This window comes from Podarcis gaigeae (assembly GCF_964106915.1).
Source record: "Podarcis gaigeae genome assembly, chromosome: 7".
In the NCBI taxonomy this organism is placed as follows: Eukaryota; Metazoa; Chordata; class Lepidosauria; order Squamata; family Lacertidae; genus Podarcis; species Podarcis gaigeae.
This window is the reverse complement of record NC_139683.1, coordinates 9,345,238-9,362,638: the sequence shown is the minus strand read 5'-3', so window position 1 is coordinate 9,362,638 and position 17,401 is coordinate 9,345,238. Positions and strand designations below refer to the sequence as shown.

Here is a 17,401-nt window from a genome sequence, read left to right as displayed (position 1 = left end):
CATTTAACTCCTAGCTTTCACATCTCAGTTTCTAACACTGTGGAGTTACAGATAGGTAGCCGTGTTGGTCTGCCATAGTCAAAACAAAAAAAATTCCTTCCAGTAGCACCTTAAAGACCAACTAAGTTAGTTCTTGGTATGAGCTTTCGTGTGCATGCACACTTCTTCAGATACACGAAAGCTCATACCAAGAACTAACTTAGTTGGTCTTTAAGGTGCTGCTGGAAGGAATTTTTTTTGTTTTAACACTGTGGAGTTAGTTTCCAGCAGCCCTTTTACTACAGTGCCCAGAATTCTTTTAAGGGGGGAAATGTGCTTTGAATGTGCTTTAAAGGAATGGTTTGTATGCAGCCTTAGTCTAACCTAACCTAGTGAACAGGTTCTATAGCAGCTGTTGATAGCAGCTCCCAGTATTGTTTGTTCCTTATAGTATTTTTTACTGCAGTTTAACACTGTTCTCTCTTTAGTATCTGTAGGGCTGTCTCAATTTTAGGATTGGTCTTCTTCCAAGGAAATGCCAACTCCTCCAGTTTTCTATCATATTCTTGAAAACATTTTTTTCTGCTGCTTTTTTTTTTGGGGGGGGGGAATGCTGATCCGATACGATTTGGGGTTTTTTAAGTTTAATTGCATACCTTCAGTTGTTTCACCCTTAACGTATTTAGGAACTGGTTTCAGCTTAAGAATTCTTGGGGGGGGGGGGGAGAAATAGCTTGATAATGAAGCAAAACAGCAGATGTTTGCACTTTTGCTTTTTACACGGCTTTTGTGTGTGTGTGTGCGTCTTTGTCTATTTCGGTCCTGTTTCCAAAATAATGTTTTCTGGCAAATACAGTTACGTTGGCAGTTGCGGAGGTTGGCAGTCCTAACTTCATTTTAGGAGAGCAGCCTTGCCTGCAAGTTTGACAGTGGGGTTCCAAACCGAAGTTAAATTCCTAACTCAAATAAAGTAGCCAATAAAAACTTGGTGGCCATTTACTCTGCCTCGTCTGTTTTGAGGGGAAATTCTGAATATGTGTGTTGCTGTCAGCTGTGTACTGCATTGCCCTGAGGCAGGTTAGCAGTGTCTCACCCCCAGCTTGCAATATAGGGATAATAACACCCATCTGTCTTAACAGAGCAGTTGCAGGGATTACTGCATGTGTCGCACTTTGTTCATGACTATGTGCCTTATAAATGCTAAGTGAATGTGCCTCCATAGGTACAGAATGGGTTTATTTTAAGGCTGCCCTCTTCACAGGGGATATTTTACGTTCTAGATAAGATACCAAAGCCTCAACAGAGGCCTTTTTGAGTTTAATGAAGAGTTTGGGAGAAAGCGGAACAAATGATGGCTAAATATACTTCTCCGTGATAATGAATATTCATTGTATCGGCGTCATTAATGAGGTACTTAGGAATACTGTGTTCAGGTTTAGCCCTTGTTAAATGGCGAAAAAAACTATTTGAGAATAATTGAAGAGTTGTGTAGGATTAATTCCTTCCTTTCTCAAATCCGCCTGCTTCTAATTTGGAACTGCAAAGTTCTGAACGTGCTGACAACTTTCCTTGCCTCTTTTAGTGTGTATGAAGTCCTAAATGTCTTTAGGCAGCAGCTGATTAAGGCCCAGGAATAGAACGCTTTCCTCTTAGGAGGATGAAGAGCGTATGGAAGGAAGTAGTTTTACACAGCGTGCGTTAAACCTAAAAGAAAGGAACTGTCCCAGAATTTCTTTGTTGGGCTTAATCCAAAGGTTCCCTTCCCATGACAGAAGGCTACTCCCAGATCCGGCCCAGCGCTTTGTAGGAAGTAACAACAACACATAACCTAAGCCAGGGGTCAGCAACCTTTTTCAGCTGTGGGCCGGTCCACCGTCCCTCCGACCTTGTGGGGGGCAGGACTATATTTTGTGGGGGGGAAATGAACGAATTCCTATGCCCCACAAATAACCCAGAGATGCATTTTAAATAAAGCACACATTCTACTCTTGTAAAAACACCAGGCAGGCCCCACAAATAACCCAGAGATGCAGTTTAAATAAAAGGGCACATTCTACTCATGTAAAAACACGCTGATTCCCAGACCGTCCGCAGGACAGATTGAAAAGGCGATTGGGCTGCATCTGGTTGCCTACCCCTGACCTAAGCGGACAACTCCTTCCAAGAGCCCAGTGAGATCCTGACATTTTTTAGGAGCCATGGGATGTTGAGGGTCATTTGGAAAAGAACAGATATTGGGGATGGGGAGCTGGAGATTGGAAGGCCCTGATTTTGAGCCCTTTACAGCATGTAGTATTCTTGAACCCCTAACAGGAACAATGCATTGCAACGCTTCATTGTAGGTTCCACTTGGTAGCTGCTAGATTAGATGACTTCTTAAAAAGGAAAGACAGAGGATTCATTCGCCTCCCTGACTATTAAATTGTGCGAGTTTGAGCAGCAGTGAAGAAACCAACCAGATAGAGGCATATTTCCACCTCCTTTTTTATATAACCTCAAATCTTTGGCCCATGTGATTTCCAAGTGTACCTGGAACCACGAGGACAGACAGCCATAAATTGCAGTGGAATCTGGGATTCAACAGCTGTACTTTGCTCTCCGTTGCTTAAATCAGGGCAGTGTACGTATGCGGAAAGAGCATAGCGAAGTGCTAGGGTGCGTCCATGCAGATTTCATCCACGGCACCCCCTGTTAAAGCGACCAAGTGTTAAATGCTTTCTTGAAGGTGCTTCTGTCATCCACAGAACAGAGTACTTGACTTGATAGACAAACAGACCAGATTCCTGTGCTGCTTTACTGTGAGATTTTTCAAAATTGCCCCGAAGAACAACTTTTACGTAAATCAGAAGACAAGTTCAAAGCAATTAGGGGAAATTAACACTGAAAACAAATTGTGTTCTCTCTGTTGCAGAAATTGAAAAATTCCAAAAAGGGGAAGAAGGCAAGGAAGAAGAAAAGTACATTGATGTAGTGATTAACAAAAACATGAAATTGGGACAGAAAGTATTAATTCCAGTAAAACAGTTTCCCAAGGTAAGTTCAGTGTCATTAAACACCACCTGTTTTGCTTCTGATCACTTTGGATGTCACGGGCAGTTTTCTTTTTATTTATTTAAAGCAGCAGCATCCAAGTGGACCCACAAGAAGAAGAAAAATCCACCATAGGGCATTTTCTTTATTTGGCTAAAAACTTGCGCAAACGTTCAACTTTTGCAGAACTGTTGGGGGGGGGGGGGATGAGAGAGAAAACATAGCGAGAAAGAGAAAACATACTTTGCTGATAGTGAAACCCTCCCTGTCTGCATCTTATTTACAGTGGTGCCCCGCAAGACGAACGCCTCGCAAGACGGAAAACCCGCTAGACGAAAGGGTTTTCTGTTTTGGAGGTGCTTCGCAAAACGAATTTCTTTATGGGCTTGCTTCGCAAGACGAAAATGTCTTGCGAGTTCCTACGGGTTTTCCCCCCTCCCCCCTTTTCCTAAGCCGCTTATCAGCTGATCACTAAAAGCCGCTAAACCGCTAATAGCGCTAATCCGCTAAGCTGTCAATGGGCTTGCTTTGCAAGATGAAAAAACCGCTATACGAAGAGCCTCACGGAACGGATTAATTTCGTCTTGCGAGGCACCACTGTAATAAGATGGTGTGAGAAAGGAAGCAGGGTTAGGTGCAGCTCAAGTGTCAGGTTGCACTGAGGCCTCTGGGGATGCACAAAACTACAATGGTTGCGCCTGGATCTTTGCAAATACAAAAGCTGGCCATCAGACAGGTCTGTCCTCGTCCGAAACGCACAGGTTCATTTCTGGACCCCTCAGAACTGTGGGAGAAATCCTCAAGTTCTGTAGGCACGAGGAAAAGGCGAACCTGATTTTCGGTGTGTAAAAACTTGCAACGTTAAGATCCAACTCAATACATTATTATGGGAGTTCTGTAATCTAAACCCAAGAGTGGGGAACCTCCTTATGTTAAGGCCCACTCCTCTTTCTCTCTCCCGTTCCCTACTGGGAAGGGGCAGGTCTGAACTGGTTGCTTGCAAAGAGCTCTTTCAACCCCACCCAGTTCTTTTTTGGCTTTTTATGCCACCCCCCCCCAAAAAAAAAAATTTCTCCACTCTTAGACATTAGGCAAATGGCTGGATGGAATCACTTTGGTAGAGTACCATATTTTCCGCCGTATAAGACGACTGGGCATATAAGACGACCCCCCAACCTTTCCAGTTAAAATACAGTGGTGCCCCGCAAGACGAACGCCTCGCAAGACGGAAAACCCGCTAGACAAAAGGGTTTTCCGTTTTGGAGGCACTTCGCAAAACAAATTTTCCTATGGGCTTGCTTCGCAAGACGAAAATGCCTTGCGAGTTCCTGCGGGTCCCCCCCTTTTTCTAAGCAGCTAAGCCGCTTATCAGCTGATCCGCTAAGCTGATAAGCCGCTAAAAGCCGCTAAACCGCTAATAGCGCTAATCCGCTAAGCTGTCAATGGGCTTGCTTCGCAAGACGAAAAAACCGCTATACGAAGAGCCTCACGGAACGGATTAATTTTGTCTTGCGAGGCACCACTGTATAGAGTTTAGGATATACTCGTCGTTTAAGTCTACCCCTCTTCCAATGCACACCAAATAAAAATTAAAAAACCAGTGTCCAGTCCGCCTCGGAAATCCGCTCTACTTCCCAGTGGCTGGGGGCTTCTGGGGCCAATTTTGAAGTTTATTTCTGCATCACCTAGAGAGCTTGGTGTCCTCTGATTTAATTTGTTGTTGTTTTATCCTGTGGTGGGGAGTTGCTGCAGGAGCTGCTGCTGTAGCTGGCGTATAAGACTACCCCCGACTTTTGAGAAGATTTTCCTTGGTTAAAAAGTAGTCTTTTACCCCAGAAAATACAGTAAACTTGTAAGGCCACATGCAATCTTTTGCTACTACGTCATTAAAAATATTGTTATTATTATTACTATTTAAATTTCTATACCAACCTTTATCCAAGGATCACAGGGCAGTTTACAATAAAAACAAAATTAAGGTGAAATTATAACATGTATATCTTGATACAACAAAATGAGGCTATTTTGCCTTATACAACCTGATAGGTCACTTTTTATTTTACAGGGGTATTTTGTTGTATCGAGCTGGGTACTGATTCCTTTGTAACGAATAAATTTTTGCATGAATATTAGGTTTTTTTAAAAAAAACCCAAACCAGCCTTTTGGACCCTTTTTGCCGACAGTGACTCTGCTTCAGAAATGAGTTTTGTTGAAGTTCCAGTGCCCAGGCTGTTTGCAAGCTCACTTCTGTTGACGAGTGAACACTGCAGATGAATTATGCAGTTGGAATTATTATGAGAGCAGTCCTATAGCAAGGTCAGCGAGGACCAGCGGGTCAGGATCCAGCGGACCTAAGAGTTGTTAGATCAGAGAGTGGTTTGTACCTAAACCAGCCTTAGAAATTCTCTTTCCCCATCATTAAATGAAACTCATTCATCCCATTTGTAGCCTACGTTTCCTCCCCGGAGCTCTAGGTGGCATACATAATTTTCCTTCTCCCCATTTTATCCTCATTGAGAGTCAGTGGCTGGCCCAAGGGCACTCAGTGAGCTTCATGCCTGAATAGTTATTTGAACCCTGGTCTCCCAGGTTATCGTTCCAACACTCTAACCAATGCACCACACTGATTCTTCTGCATGGCAGTAGAATTTCCTGATTTGGTTGTTCTTGCCTGGTGATTGAGTATATGAGTTGAAGGCCTGTCCCTTGGCTCTTCTTGGTTCAGGGAACAGATCTCTCAAGAGAATCTCTCATAATGAGGAAACAACCTCCCCATTGGCTGAAGATTTATTCGGGAGCGATTCTCCTGCTAACTAAGGGGCTCCCTCAATTTCCTTCAGTGATTCATGTCATCCCTTGTGTCTTGCATTTTTAGCCTCTTTTGAGGATGTTGAAATAGATGGATGGTTTTCACAGCACAGGAAAGCAAAGAACTGGAGTGTCCCAAGGATCTGTAGCACATTTTTATAATAGCAATATGGGACATACATTAAATATTGAGACCGGAGACTATTTACTTATTCATTAACGAACTGGAGTCAAACTATTTGGGTTTTCTGCAAAGTAACCTAGCATTTACAGGATGGTGAGGGCCAATAGAATATTCTCTGCTGGGGATGCTTAGCCAACATCACAGAACTGTAGTTCCCAGAGTTCACATTAAACCAGTTTTAAGTCTTTGGCAGCCTTCTGCAACCTGGTTCTTCTAGATGTTTTGGGCTCCACTTCCTTCAGCCCTGAGCCAGCATTACCAAATGATAAGAGAGTATGGGAGTTGGAAGTTGAAAACATTTACAGGGCATCAGGTGGGGTAGCTTGGTCTATGGTACAGATACACCCTAAGAGTTGTTAGGTCTTTAGACATGTTGTAATTGCGCCACCCCAGAAGCTTATTTCAGGTTTCCTTTGTGCCAGTTATTTCTTAAGAATATTGCTGACACCTGAAGAGATGAGTACACAAGATGACAGTTGTTCTTTGTTGTAGTGTTACGTGTTTTATGGCTCTCCATCATTCTTTGAAGAAGAGCTCCAGCTTCTGTAGCATTTGATGCATCCCAGTAATAAGAATCAAGTGAGCAACATGAACAGGATATCTCTATTGATATCAAAGGGAATGCAAGTTCAACAACTGCAATTAATTATGCATTGAAATCTATATTTTAGATTGTAAACACTATTCACAGGGCTGTGGTTATGTGGGAAGACTGCAAAGAGCAGCATCATTATTGCTGTGTATCTTCTAAAATGAAAAAGAAAAAGTCTTGGCTTTCCAAATTGCTTGCATCAGTAACAGAGCTGAAGTTTAATATTTCCTAATTGATATTTTGGGTCTGTATGAATGTTCTGCCTTCAGATTTATATCTTAAAGTAGCTACTTGACATTGTGATATAGATTTCTTGCATGGTTTACTGTAAATGAATAATTCCTCATTTAGGAATGCATTGAAGATTTATTTATATTGCTTTCCCTTAATAGCATACCTGGCTGTGTATTTCAGACGGCTCTATTACTGCAAAAGAAGCCTTGTAATCATTAAATCATGACAGGGTTTGAAATATATTGACCACTGTTCCATTAAACTAAAAAGCAGATCTTTATGTAAGTTAACTATGGAGCTCCATTTTAAGCTATGATTGTTTTCTAATAAAATGTGGGAATTGTTGACAAGGCAATACTGATGTCTGCAGGGTTCTCCCCCCCCCCTTGCTTTGGCGCTTTTTACTAATTGTTTGAGGCTACATCTACCAAAAATAAAAACCAACAGCAGCTGCCCTCACCAAATTGTCATTACTTCCCTCAAAGAATCCTAGACATGAAGCTTCCTAATCTTGAAGTTTTGTTGGCTCCCCTGTAATTTCTAAAATTCCATGGAGAGGTCATGATAGTTAAGAGCCTGTGCAAATAGAATACACTGTCGGATCGGGCCATTCCCTCCACTAACTGCTCCTTGCTCACTTACTGGGCGTATTCCCACACCATGGTGGGCCGTGGTTAAGAAGCGGACATGGAGCAATGGATCCAAACTACAAGAAAGAAGATTCCACCTAAACATTAGGAAGAACTTCCTGACAGTAAGAGCTGTTCGACAGTGGAATTTGCTGCCAAGGAGTGTGGTGGAGTCTCCTTCTTTGGAGGTCTTTAAGCAGAGGCTTGACAACCATATGTCAAGAGTGCGCTGATGGTGTTTCCTGCTTGGCAGGGGGTTGGACTCGATGGCCCTTGTGGTCTCTTCCAATTCTATGATTCTATGTTTATCATGATCATTCAGATCGTTCCCTCATCACTCCCCCTGAAGGATCAGGTGCACAGCCTAGGACAGGGGTCTGCAACCTTTAAGACAAAAAGAGCCACTTGGACCCGTTTCCGAAGAAAAAACAACAACTGGGAGCCGCAAAACCATTGCGACATTTAAAACAAATATAACACTGCATACATTGTTTCTTAGCCCAATGTTATCCTCGTCATTATAAAAATAACTTTTTTGACACTTTTTAATTATTTTTTGTTTGACCCCTCAGAATTACTCCTCCTCATAGAAATAAACGTTATATTAACAAGTTACCTTTTTTTGAGTGTGTGTTCTTCACTCCCCTTCAAAACAGTAGCTGCAAATTGCAAAGCAATAGCAGCAAATCAGCCAGCGGCTGCCTGTTGGGGCGGCAGCCTGTTGCCCGAAGCACAGGGAGCCCTCCGGAGGGCTCCCCGTGCTTCGGGCGAGTGTCTGCAAGCCTTGCGCACCTGGCAGGAGCTCCCGTCGGGCGCGCGAGGCTTGGGGCGGCAACCTGCCGCCCGAAGCACAGGGAGCCCTCCGGAGGGCTCCCCGTGCTTCGGGCGAGTGTCTGCAAGCCTTGCGCGCCCGGCAGGAGCTCCCGTCGGGCGCGCAAGGCTTGGGGCGGCAGCCTGTTGCCCGAAGCACAGGGAGCCCTCCGGAGGGCTCCCCGTGCTTCGGGCGAGTGTCTGCAAGCCTTGCGCGCCCGGCAGGAGCTCCCGTCGGGCGCGCGAGGCTTGGGGCGGCAGCCTGCCGCCCGAAGCACGCGGAGCCCTCCGGAGGGCTCCCCGTGCTTCGGGCGAGTGTCTGCAAGCCTTGCGCACCTGGCAGGAGCTCCCGTCGGGCGCGCGAGGCTTGGGGCGGCAGCCTGCCGCCCGAAGCACAGGGAGCCCTCCGGAGGGCTCCCCGTGCTTCGGGCGAGTGTCTGCAAGCCTTGCGCGCCCGGCAGGAGCTCCCGTCGGGCGCGCGAGGCTTGGGGCGGCAGCCTGCTGCCCAAAGCACAGGGAGCCCTCCGGAGGGCTCCCCGTGCTTCGGGCGAGTGTCTGCAAGCCTTGCGCGCCCGGCAGGAGCTCCCGTCGGGCGCGCGAGGCTTGGGGCGGCAGCCTGCCGCCCGAAGCACAGGGAGCCCTCCGGAGGGCTCCCCGTGCTTCGGGCGAGTGTCTGCAAGCCTTGCGCGCCCGGCAGGAGCTCCCGTCGGGCGCGCGAGGCTTGGGGCGGCAGCCTGCCGCCCGAAGCACGCGGAGCCCTCCGGAGGGCTCCCCGTGCTTCGGGCGAGTGTCTGCAAGCCTTGCGCACCTGGCAGGAGCTCCCGTCGGGCGCGCGAGGCTTGGGGCGGCAGCCTGCCGCCCGAAGCACAGGGAGCCCTCCGGAGGGCTCCCCGTGCTTCGGGCGAGTGTCTGCAAGCCTTGCGCGCCCGGCAGGAGCTCCCGTCGGGCGCGCGAGGCTTGGGGCGGCAGCCTGCTGCCCAAAGCACAGGGAGCCCTCCGGAGGGCTCCCCGTGCTTCGGGCGAGTGTCTGCAAGCCTTGCGCGCCCGGCAGGAGCTCCCGTCGGGCGCGCGAGGCTTGGGGCGGCAGCCTGCCGCCCGAAGCACAGGGAGCCCTCCGGAGGGCTCCCCGTGCTTCGGGCGAGTGTCTGCAAGCCTTGCGCGCCCGGCAGGAGCTCCCGTCGGGCGCGCGAGGCTTGGGGCGGGAACAAAGGAAAATGCGCCTCCTCCCCTCGCCTCCACCCCGGAGCCGCGGCAAAGGCGTTAAAGAGCCGCATGCGGCTCCGGAGCCGCAGGTTGCCGACCCCTGGCCTAGGAGTCATTTTGGAGCTGTCCATGGAGGCTCAGATCAATTCTGTGTCCAGGGCAGCTGTTTACCAGCTCCATCGGGTACGCAGGCTGAGACCCTACCTACCCACAGACTGGGTCACCAGATTGGTGCATGCTCTGGTTATCTCCCGCTTGGACTACTGCAATGTGCTCTCCGTGGAGCTACCTTTGAAACTAACTAACTAATCCAGAATGCAGCAGCTAGACTGATGACTGGGTCTGGTCGCCGGGACCATATAACACCAGTTCTAAAAGATCTTCATTGGCTCCCAGTACGTTTCTGAGCACAATTCAAAGTGTTGGTGCTGGCCTTTAAAGCCCTAAACAGCCTTGGCCCAGTGTACCTGAAGGAACTTCTCCACCCCAAACGCTCAGCACTGAGGTCCTCCTCCAGGGGTCTTCTCCTGGTTCTTTCACTGCAAGAAGCAAAGTTACAGGGAACCAGTAGTGGTGCCCACCCTGTGGAATACCCTCCCATCAGATGTCAAGGAGATAAAAGAACTACACAACTTTTAGAAGACATCTGAAGGTGGCCCTGTATCAGGGAGTTTTTAATGCTTCATGTTTTACTATGTTTTTATTTATGTAGTAAGCTGCCCAGAGTGGCTGGGAAAACCCAGCCAAATGGGTGGGGTATAATAATAATTTATTAGCTCCTTATGAGAAGCGAACAGGAACAAGCAAACCACAATCCTTGGCTTGAAGTTGGATTCAAACCAGGGATCATGGTTTGTTTTGCTCCAAAAACACTTGAAGTCAAGGCTGGGTCTTGGCTAAACAAAGGATTTTGTTTGTTCCTGCTTGCTAGCAGGGAAGAGGAATGTGGGAGGGATGCAGGAACAATCTGCAGCCCTAATGCTTTCTCCCCTTTACCCTGTGTCAGTAGGGCATCTGGTGTTAATGTCAAAACTTCTTTAAAAAGAAGAAGCTAGCATTGAGTGACCCTGTAGTTTCATTGGCCAAGGATTAATGTTGGACACATGCAGTACTGATGAAACAGGAAGAAGGGGAACTTGTGAGTGAGCAGGAAGGAGTTAGGGGAAGGAGCCCATGACCCTGCAACCTATTCATGATCACTTAATGGCTATGCTAGAATTACATCTGCATCAGCCTCTTATGAGCTTAAAACTAGTTTAGGTTTATATTATAAAAGTGGCTGAAAAGTAAATTCTGTGGGTCATTTTTGACACAGTAAAAGTCTTCTTTACTGTCCTGGTGAGCCTTTCTTACAGCTTGTTCCTACATGGTGACAATCGATTCCCCATGTCATGAAATCTCAAAAGAGGGATTCTTATGCAGCCTAGATAGCTCAGTTGGATGTGATTCTTTACATAACAGTGGATGCTAGTTCAGTCTGTTGATGGATAATAGTCTGAGTTCCTCAAGAAGCTTGGATACAAGGTGACTTCCCATTGATCTTCCATAATATTTACTGATTAGAAGAGCTTAGTAAGAACATAAAGGTCCTTCTGGATTCAACTGAAGATCCACAAAGTCTAGTGTTCCGTTTCCTGAATCAGGCATTGCCCCTCTGATTCTGGGTGTTCATTCAGCTATCTCAGCTAATGGCCATCAAAGATCTCCCTCTTGTCACCTGTGAATTTTGTCCCATTCTTCCTGAAACATGGCATTATCCTGCGGAAGGGTCAACAATCCATAGGGTGAATAAAATCTTTCCTCTTGTCTGTTCTGAAGAGACATCTGATCAACTTCATTCTAATTTCAAGTATTATATAAGAAGGGGATTCCCTTGCATCAACTCTCTTCAAGCACTTGTTATTTTTATACCTTTATTATGCCACCCCAACAGTCATATCTTTTAACCTAAAAAGCTTCAAATGTTTTATCCTTTATAGGGAAGGTTCTCTAGCCCTTTGTTTTTGTTGCTCTTTTCTATATATCTTCTGGTGCTGTGATCCTCCCTTGGAGATTTATTCATTTAAAAGATTTCTTACCCAACCTTCACTGTGTAAGGTTCCAAGGCAGATGACAGCAATAGAATATACAATTATGAAAACCAGCTAAAACCATTGCAATAATTAAACCCACCCTGAATGGAACAGGACAATAAGAGAGGGGGTGGCTAGAGCTATATATTGTATTCCAAATGCAGTCACACTGTAGATATGAAATCCGTAGAAATAAAAACCTGTTTCATTACATCTTTCACTGCTGGAACGCTGTTGGAGTTGACACTTTCATTGCTCTCTCTACTGTGCCTCAAAGATCTTCTTAGGTAGTCACAGCCAGTTTAGATAACATCATTACATCTATAAAGTTCAATTCCCCCCACCCCACTATGCATCATTTTACACTTGTTGAACCTCATTTCTCCTCTTCTTGCACCTTCACCCACTTTGAAGACACACTTCTGGAATCTCGCAGACTGCTTTGGATTTCATGATTTATTTGCTGGCGTCAGAAAATTTGGCTATTCTACCACTCGCCCCTGACTTCACATTGTTTATATCATTGGCCCAAGTACAGAATCTTGGGGGGATTCCTTTGATTACCACTGTGAGAACTGTTTGTCCTTCCCTCTGTTCCTTAACCAGTTACAAACCTACGAGGCCAAGAACTGGTTGAAGAACAGGAGCAAGAGAATAGGCACAAACAGCTTTTCTTCTTCTTTTTTAATAGTCTGCTTAAAATGGAAACTAGGGTGTGGGTGGGGAGGCTGCAGAGAATATCCTAGACCTGCACGTAGAAGTGAGTTTTTCCATATGCACTTAACAGGAATGCATGTTTCTTAACAGAAATGCACAGATGCATTTCTCGCCATAACGATTACTGATAACCAGACTTACATTGACACAGTTTCAAGTAAACTTTTCTGTTAAGAGGTATTGTGTCAGTCAGGTGACGTCTTGCAAATCTTTCACCTCACTTACTGCCTGTTGGTATGTCGTGATAGGTCATGAGAATACTGTTTCGGCATCGATTTTACACCACTCTTTCTCTGTTTACACTCCCTCCTGTTTCAGTTTACCTTAGTTGAGCGTTCCCCCGATTCATTAGCTGCTGATACTCATATGGGCATGGACACCTGAACCAGGGCTTGCACCAAAGGAACTGATGTCCATTAATTGCCTTGTTTTTCCTCCAACTCTAACATTCCCATTCTTTCCTAGCTGCAGCCCCATAATGGTGCATGTGAAGTTAAGATTTATTTATTTATTTATTTATGGCCTTATTAAGCATCACTTTAACTTTCAAAACATTGAGCCACATTTCCTATTTTATTGCCCATGCACCCATTTTGGAGAGATCCTTTAGATCTTCACGTTCTCTTTTTGTTTTTTACCCCTTTGAATAAAGTAACTCATCAGCACTGGTCCCAGTACAAGTCTCTTGCGGGGAGCACTACCTGTTAATGATCCATTTTCAGAACTCTCCATTTAGTAGTGTTTCTTGTTCTTTAACCAGTTACTAATACACAAAAGGATCCGTCCTCTTCTTTTGTTATAATTTTGAGTGACGGACTTTCTGAACCACTTCTTTCAAAGTCCAAGTATATAGCGTCTACCAGGTCACCACTATCCAAATGCTTTTTGATACTCTGAAAAGCAGAACAGCAAAACAACCCATCCTTCCAAAAACAACTCTTAAAATGTTGGTGAGATGGCATTGACCTTTGCAGAAACTATGCAAATCCTTATTCAACAAGACCTGTTTTTCCATATGATGGATGCTCCTTTTTCTTCAATACATTTTCAGACTATTTACGCCCAGATGGGTACATATTTTGACTGTCTTGTCTTGAAGGATGGTTTAAAATATTCTCAGTTTGGGGGGGGGGGGAGTCAACCAGTGTGAAGATCATGTACTTGCTGTTACCTTATTTGGATTGAGGGAGGAGGTAAGTTGGGCAAATACCACACCAGCTCAACCACCCTGGTGTCAGAGGCTTATGCACTGCAAGTAGAACGCGGTATAAACTGGTTGAGACTTGTCTTGACAGAGATGACCTCCCGTTTTAATAATGTTCTTTCCACAGTAATTTGGTTACCAGTTAATGTTGCTACCAGCCATTGCCTGTGTGCCTGCAGTTAATGGACGTTTCCCCTTAATTTTGCATGCCTAAATTGGCCTGATGTGTTAAGAGAGCAGAGCTCTGTAGGTGCTAGCCTTTCTGAGCCCGCTTCTTCTAGGAAGCCTCCAGGGATTAAGTGTATAGTATCTGCAGAGATCTCTTTACTGACTTTTATTATCCACAGAGGCTTTTCCTCTTCCAATCTACTCAGATATTGAAAGGAGTTGAACTCAATCAGTCACTCTTAAAGGCTTGGTGTACAAAACGGCAGAGTAGCTTCATTGCAAGATATCTCATAATCTTTTAAACCTGATGGAGCGCTTCCAGCAGCTGCTTGGATGTGGGGAACAATTTGAAGAGGCTAGTGCTAATCCTGTATCAGTTGTTAAGAAGTTTCAGGGCTGGATTTCTTGCCAGTGACAAAGGAGTGAGGGACTAACACAAAAGTTACCCTGGTCCCCTTCGTGGTCAAGTTATGTGCAAGCTTAAGGGAAGGAAGCAGGGAGGGCTGTGGTTAAGATTGCTTCCTTATAGTGATGGCACCAACCTCCAGAGTTTCATGCTTTTGTGTTTTGAGCATGCACACATGTCCCCACCCTGAGTTGGGCATTTTTGAATTACGCTTAGCACTGCTGCAGTTCACAGTGAGCATGTGTGCATCGATTTAGTGGGGAAATGTCATGTGACAGAATGGGTTGGAACGAGTGCCACAGCTTCCATTCAATTCCAATCTCCTTAAACTTAGCACACTAGTTCGAGGGTAATCGAGGCTGTTTGGGGCTGCTGTAAACACAGGTACTTCAGCCCCAATGTGAACTCTTAAAAACTGTTCTGCAAGCTTCCCTTGGAAGGAGGAAGAGCCTTCTGTGAAAGGTATTTCTTGGTTCATGCTGTGGTGTCCACAGCCCATTCCTCCCACAGCTCCTTCCGGTCCCTAGAGAAGCTTCACAAACGTGCTTAATTTTTGTGTGTTTTCGTTTCTTAATTTAAAAATGTAAGAACAGAAATGCACACATTGTTTTGCCAAACAAATGCAGACGCACTTGATAGCCCTGTTGTTGGTTTCACGCTTAAGGAATGAGCGTAGGAGCAAGGCTGACTGCTGAGCCAGTTTTAAGTTTACTGCTTCATACGTTTGCCAAAGTTCAAAGCTGGAAGGAAGCTGGGTTCACACAGCTGCAGAAGAACATAATGGTTTGGAACCTTAACCACAAGTAGAAGGGAACTCATGAAACTTTCCCACAACAGCTGGAGGCACCTTGCGAAAGCAAATCCCACCTGTAAGCTGCATCAGCAGCCCTGCACGTTCCATCTCACCAGTTATCATGATCCCAATTCTCACAATCCCAAGACTGTGTCTGTCCAACTTCCATAGGAATCCACGAAGCAAAGGGGTGTCAATTGACTAATGCTGTCTGGATTGGGGGCTGTGGTCTTGTATGGATGCTGCTGCTTTTACGTTCCTTCATTTTTCTTCTTCTTGCCTGTGTCAACTGTACTCTTATGCAGTCTTCTCCTCTCCCAAAACTTTTTAACACAGTTACTGCTCAGCGTGGAATAACCACAGAAATGATGGTAGCTTTGTTTTCTGTGTCTTGTTTCCCCCCTCCCCTTTTCTCTTTTTCCAGTGGCTCTAAAATTTACAACCCAATACCCTTCTTTATTTTGCAGAAACAGCCAAATGCTGTTTTCAGCAACATTTTTCATACCTGGCATGAATCTTAAGTCACTCTTACAGCTCCTCAGCACTGTGGGTAGTTTTTTATTGCCTTTTTTGTTGTTACTTGTTTTGTCTTTCAGTTCAACTTTGTGGGGAAACTTTTGGGCCCACGTGGCAATTCTCTGAAGCGCTTGCAAGAAGAGACATTGACAAAAATGTCAATATTGGGAAAAGGATCCATGAGGGACAAGGCAAAGGTAAAATTGCTAGCTGAAGATCATTAGTGTGCACTGTACTGCTGTGTGTGCCTTTCCTCACTGTTTCTAGTATAGTCTGGGGAGATTCAAAGCAAACACAAATCAAGGTGTATATTATAACCCCTTCTCTTGAGTTCTGCCTACATGCTGGTCCTCCGTCTATGGTATATATTCCTCACTTCAGAGGAAATCCCCTGTGGCAATACCTTCTTTATGGATTCAGGCAGCTGTATCGCTGGAGTATAATGGCAGGCTCATGGTGGTCTCTGAAACCAGCAGCCCTCCTCTTTACCTGATCACATCTAGCAATGAAGTAAGTGATGTGATGCCACTGTGCTGCATGCTTTCCTGTCTACTCCACTTTGAGGTCTGCCACATGCGAAGGGTGGAGACAGTTGCATTGCAGCGATGCCACATCAAACACGTTGTATTAGCGAGCCCTACCAAGGGGTGAGGGGGGTTGGGAGAGGGGAAATGTAAGGCTGTTATTTTCAGAATGAGGCACGTTACTCCTTCCTGTATCCAGGAGTGAGGAGGCCAGTAAGTTTATTCCGTGGAGTATTGGGGAGAAGAGTTGGAGGGTCCACGGAGGCCATTCTAGTTCAGCCCCCCCTGCACAGTTCAAGAAATCCAGAGCTAGAGCTTGTAGCAAAATACAGATGTCCAGCGGATGTGAAAACACCACTACTATTCTGTAGCAGAAAGTTTTAGTAGGAGAAAGGGCTATAGCTTAATAGTAGAGTAACATTTCCATATGCATGTGGTCCCAGGTTCAGTCCCCAGCATCTACAAAGTAGAAGTGGGACTGTCCTCTGTCTAAAACCTTGGGGAGCTGATAGCTGGATGGATCAGTGGTCTGACTCTGTATAAGACAACTTCCTATGTTCCTATATCACCCACTCTGTTCATTAGGAACCTATCAATCTCATTCTCACCCACCCACTACCATTTTGTACCATAAAATGGGCATTCTTGATTTCTTGTGATTGTCCTAAGACGCTCTCAGGTGTGTTGAAAGCATTTACACCCCACCCTTCAGCCAAAAGGGATCTTAAGAGTGGCTTATCAGGCTTACAGTCTACAACCAGAAGCGAAATTATGCACCATCTATACAAGTTTGCTTAATTTGAATAATTGTTCAATGCCTTCTGAGATCTGCCTTGTTAGTGTCCATACTATGTGCTTGAATTCTGCACTGATTTAAATTGTAGAGGCTCTATGCTCGCAGAAGTATATATCAGAAGTGCAGTGGTACCTCGGGTTAAGAACTTAATTCATTCTGGAGGTCCTTTCTTAACCTGAATTTGTTCTTAACCTGAGGTACCACTTCAGCTAATGGGGCCTCCCGCTGCCACCGCATGATTTCTGTTCTCATCCTGAAGCAAAGTTCTTAACCTGAGGTACTACTTCCGGGTTAGCGGAGTCTGTAACCTGAAGCGTCTGTAACTCGAGGTACCACTATATAGTGAATTGCCATTATGATTATTAGAGTGTGAGAGTGTATTAGCTCTCAATCGTGTTAAGTCCTACTACTCATTTGCTTCTCATGGAAGAGCTCCCCGTTGGATTGGTTGAAAATCCCGAGTAGAGCAATGCTTGGAAAGTTCTCTCTTGTATCTATTACTGGTTTGCCACAATTATAGAACCGGATGTCTAAATCCCACTTCATTGGCTGGACATTTCAAATACAATGCTTTTCAGCTATTTTTATGCTTATCCTTCATATGAATAAGCCAAGTGTCTTTGCAAAAAAACAAACAAACAAAATCATTCTTTTTTCAATTTACTTGGCCTATGCACATTACCAAGACTTTATTATCTTTTTAATGTGCAGTTTTGTTTTGAATTCTGAGTGCTG

The 17,401-nt window shown here is 45.2% G+C and overlaps 1 protein-coding gene across 3 annotated transcripts in view; it reads left to right on the top strand.

Annotated features, from left to right (window-relative positions):
- KHDRBS3 (KH RNA binding domain containing, signal transduction associated 3) overlaps positions 1–17,401 on the top strand; it is a 113,943-nt gene that overhangs the window by 45,001 nt on the left and 51,541 nt on the right. For all 3 annotated transcript variants that reach the window (XM_083749344.1, XM_083749342.1, XM_083749343.1), the window contains exons 2-3: positions 2,891–3,012; positions 15,427–15,543. In XM_083749344.1, the coding sequence (XP_083605470.1) occupies positions 2,891–3,012; positions 15,427–15,543 (239 nt within the window). The remainder of the gene's footprint in view (positions 1–2,890; positions 3,013–15,426; positions 15,544–17,401) is intronic.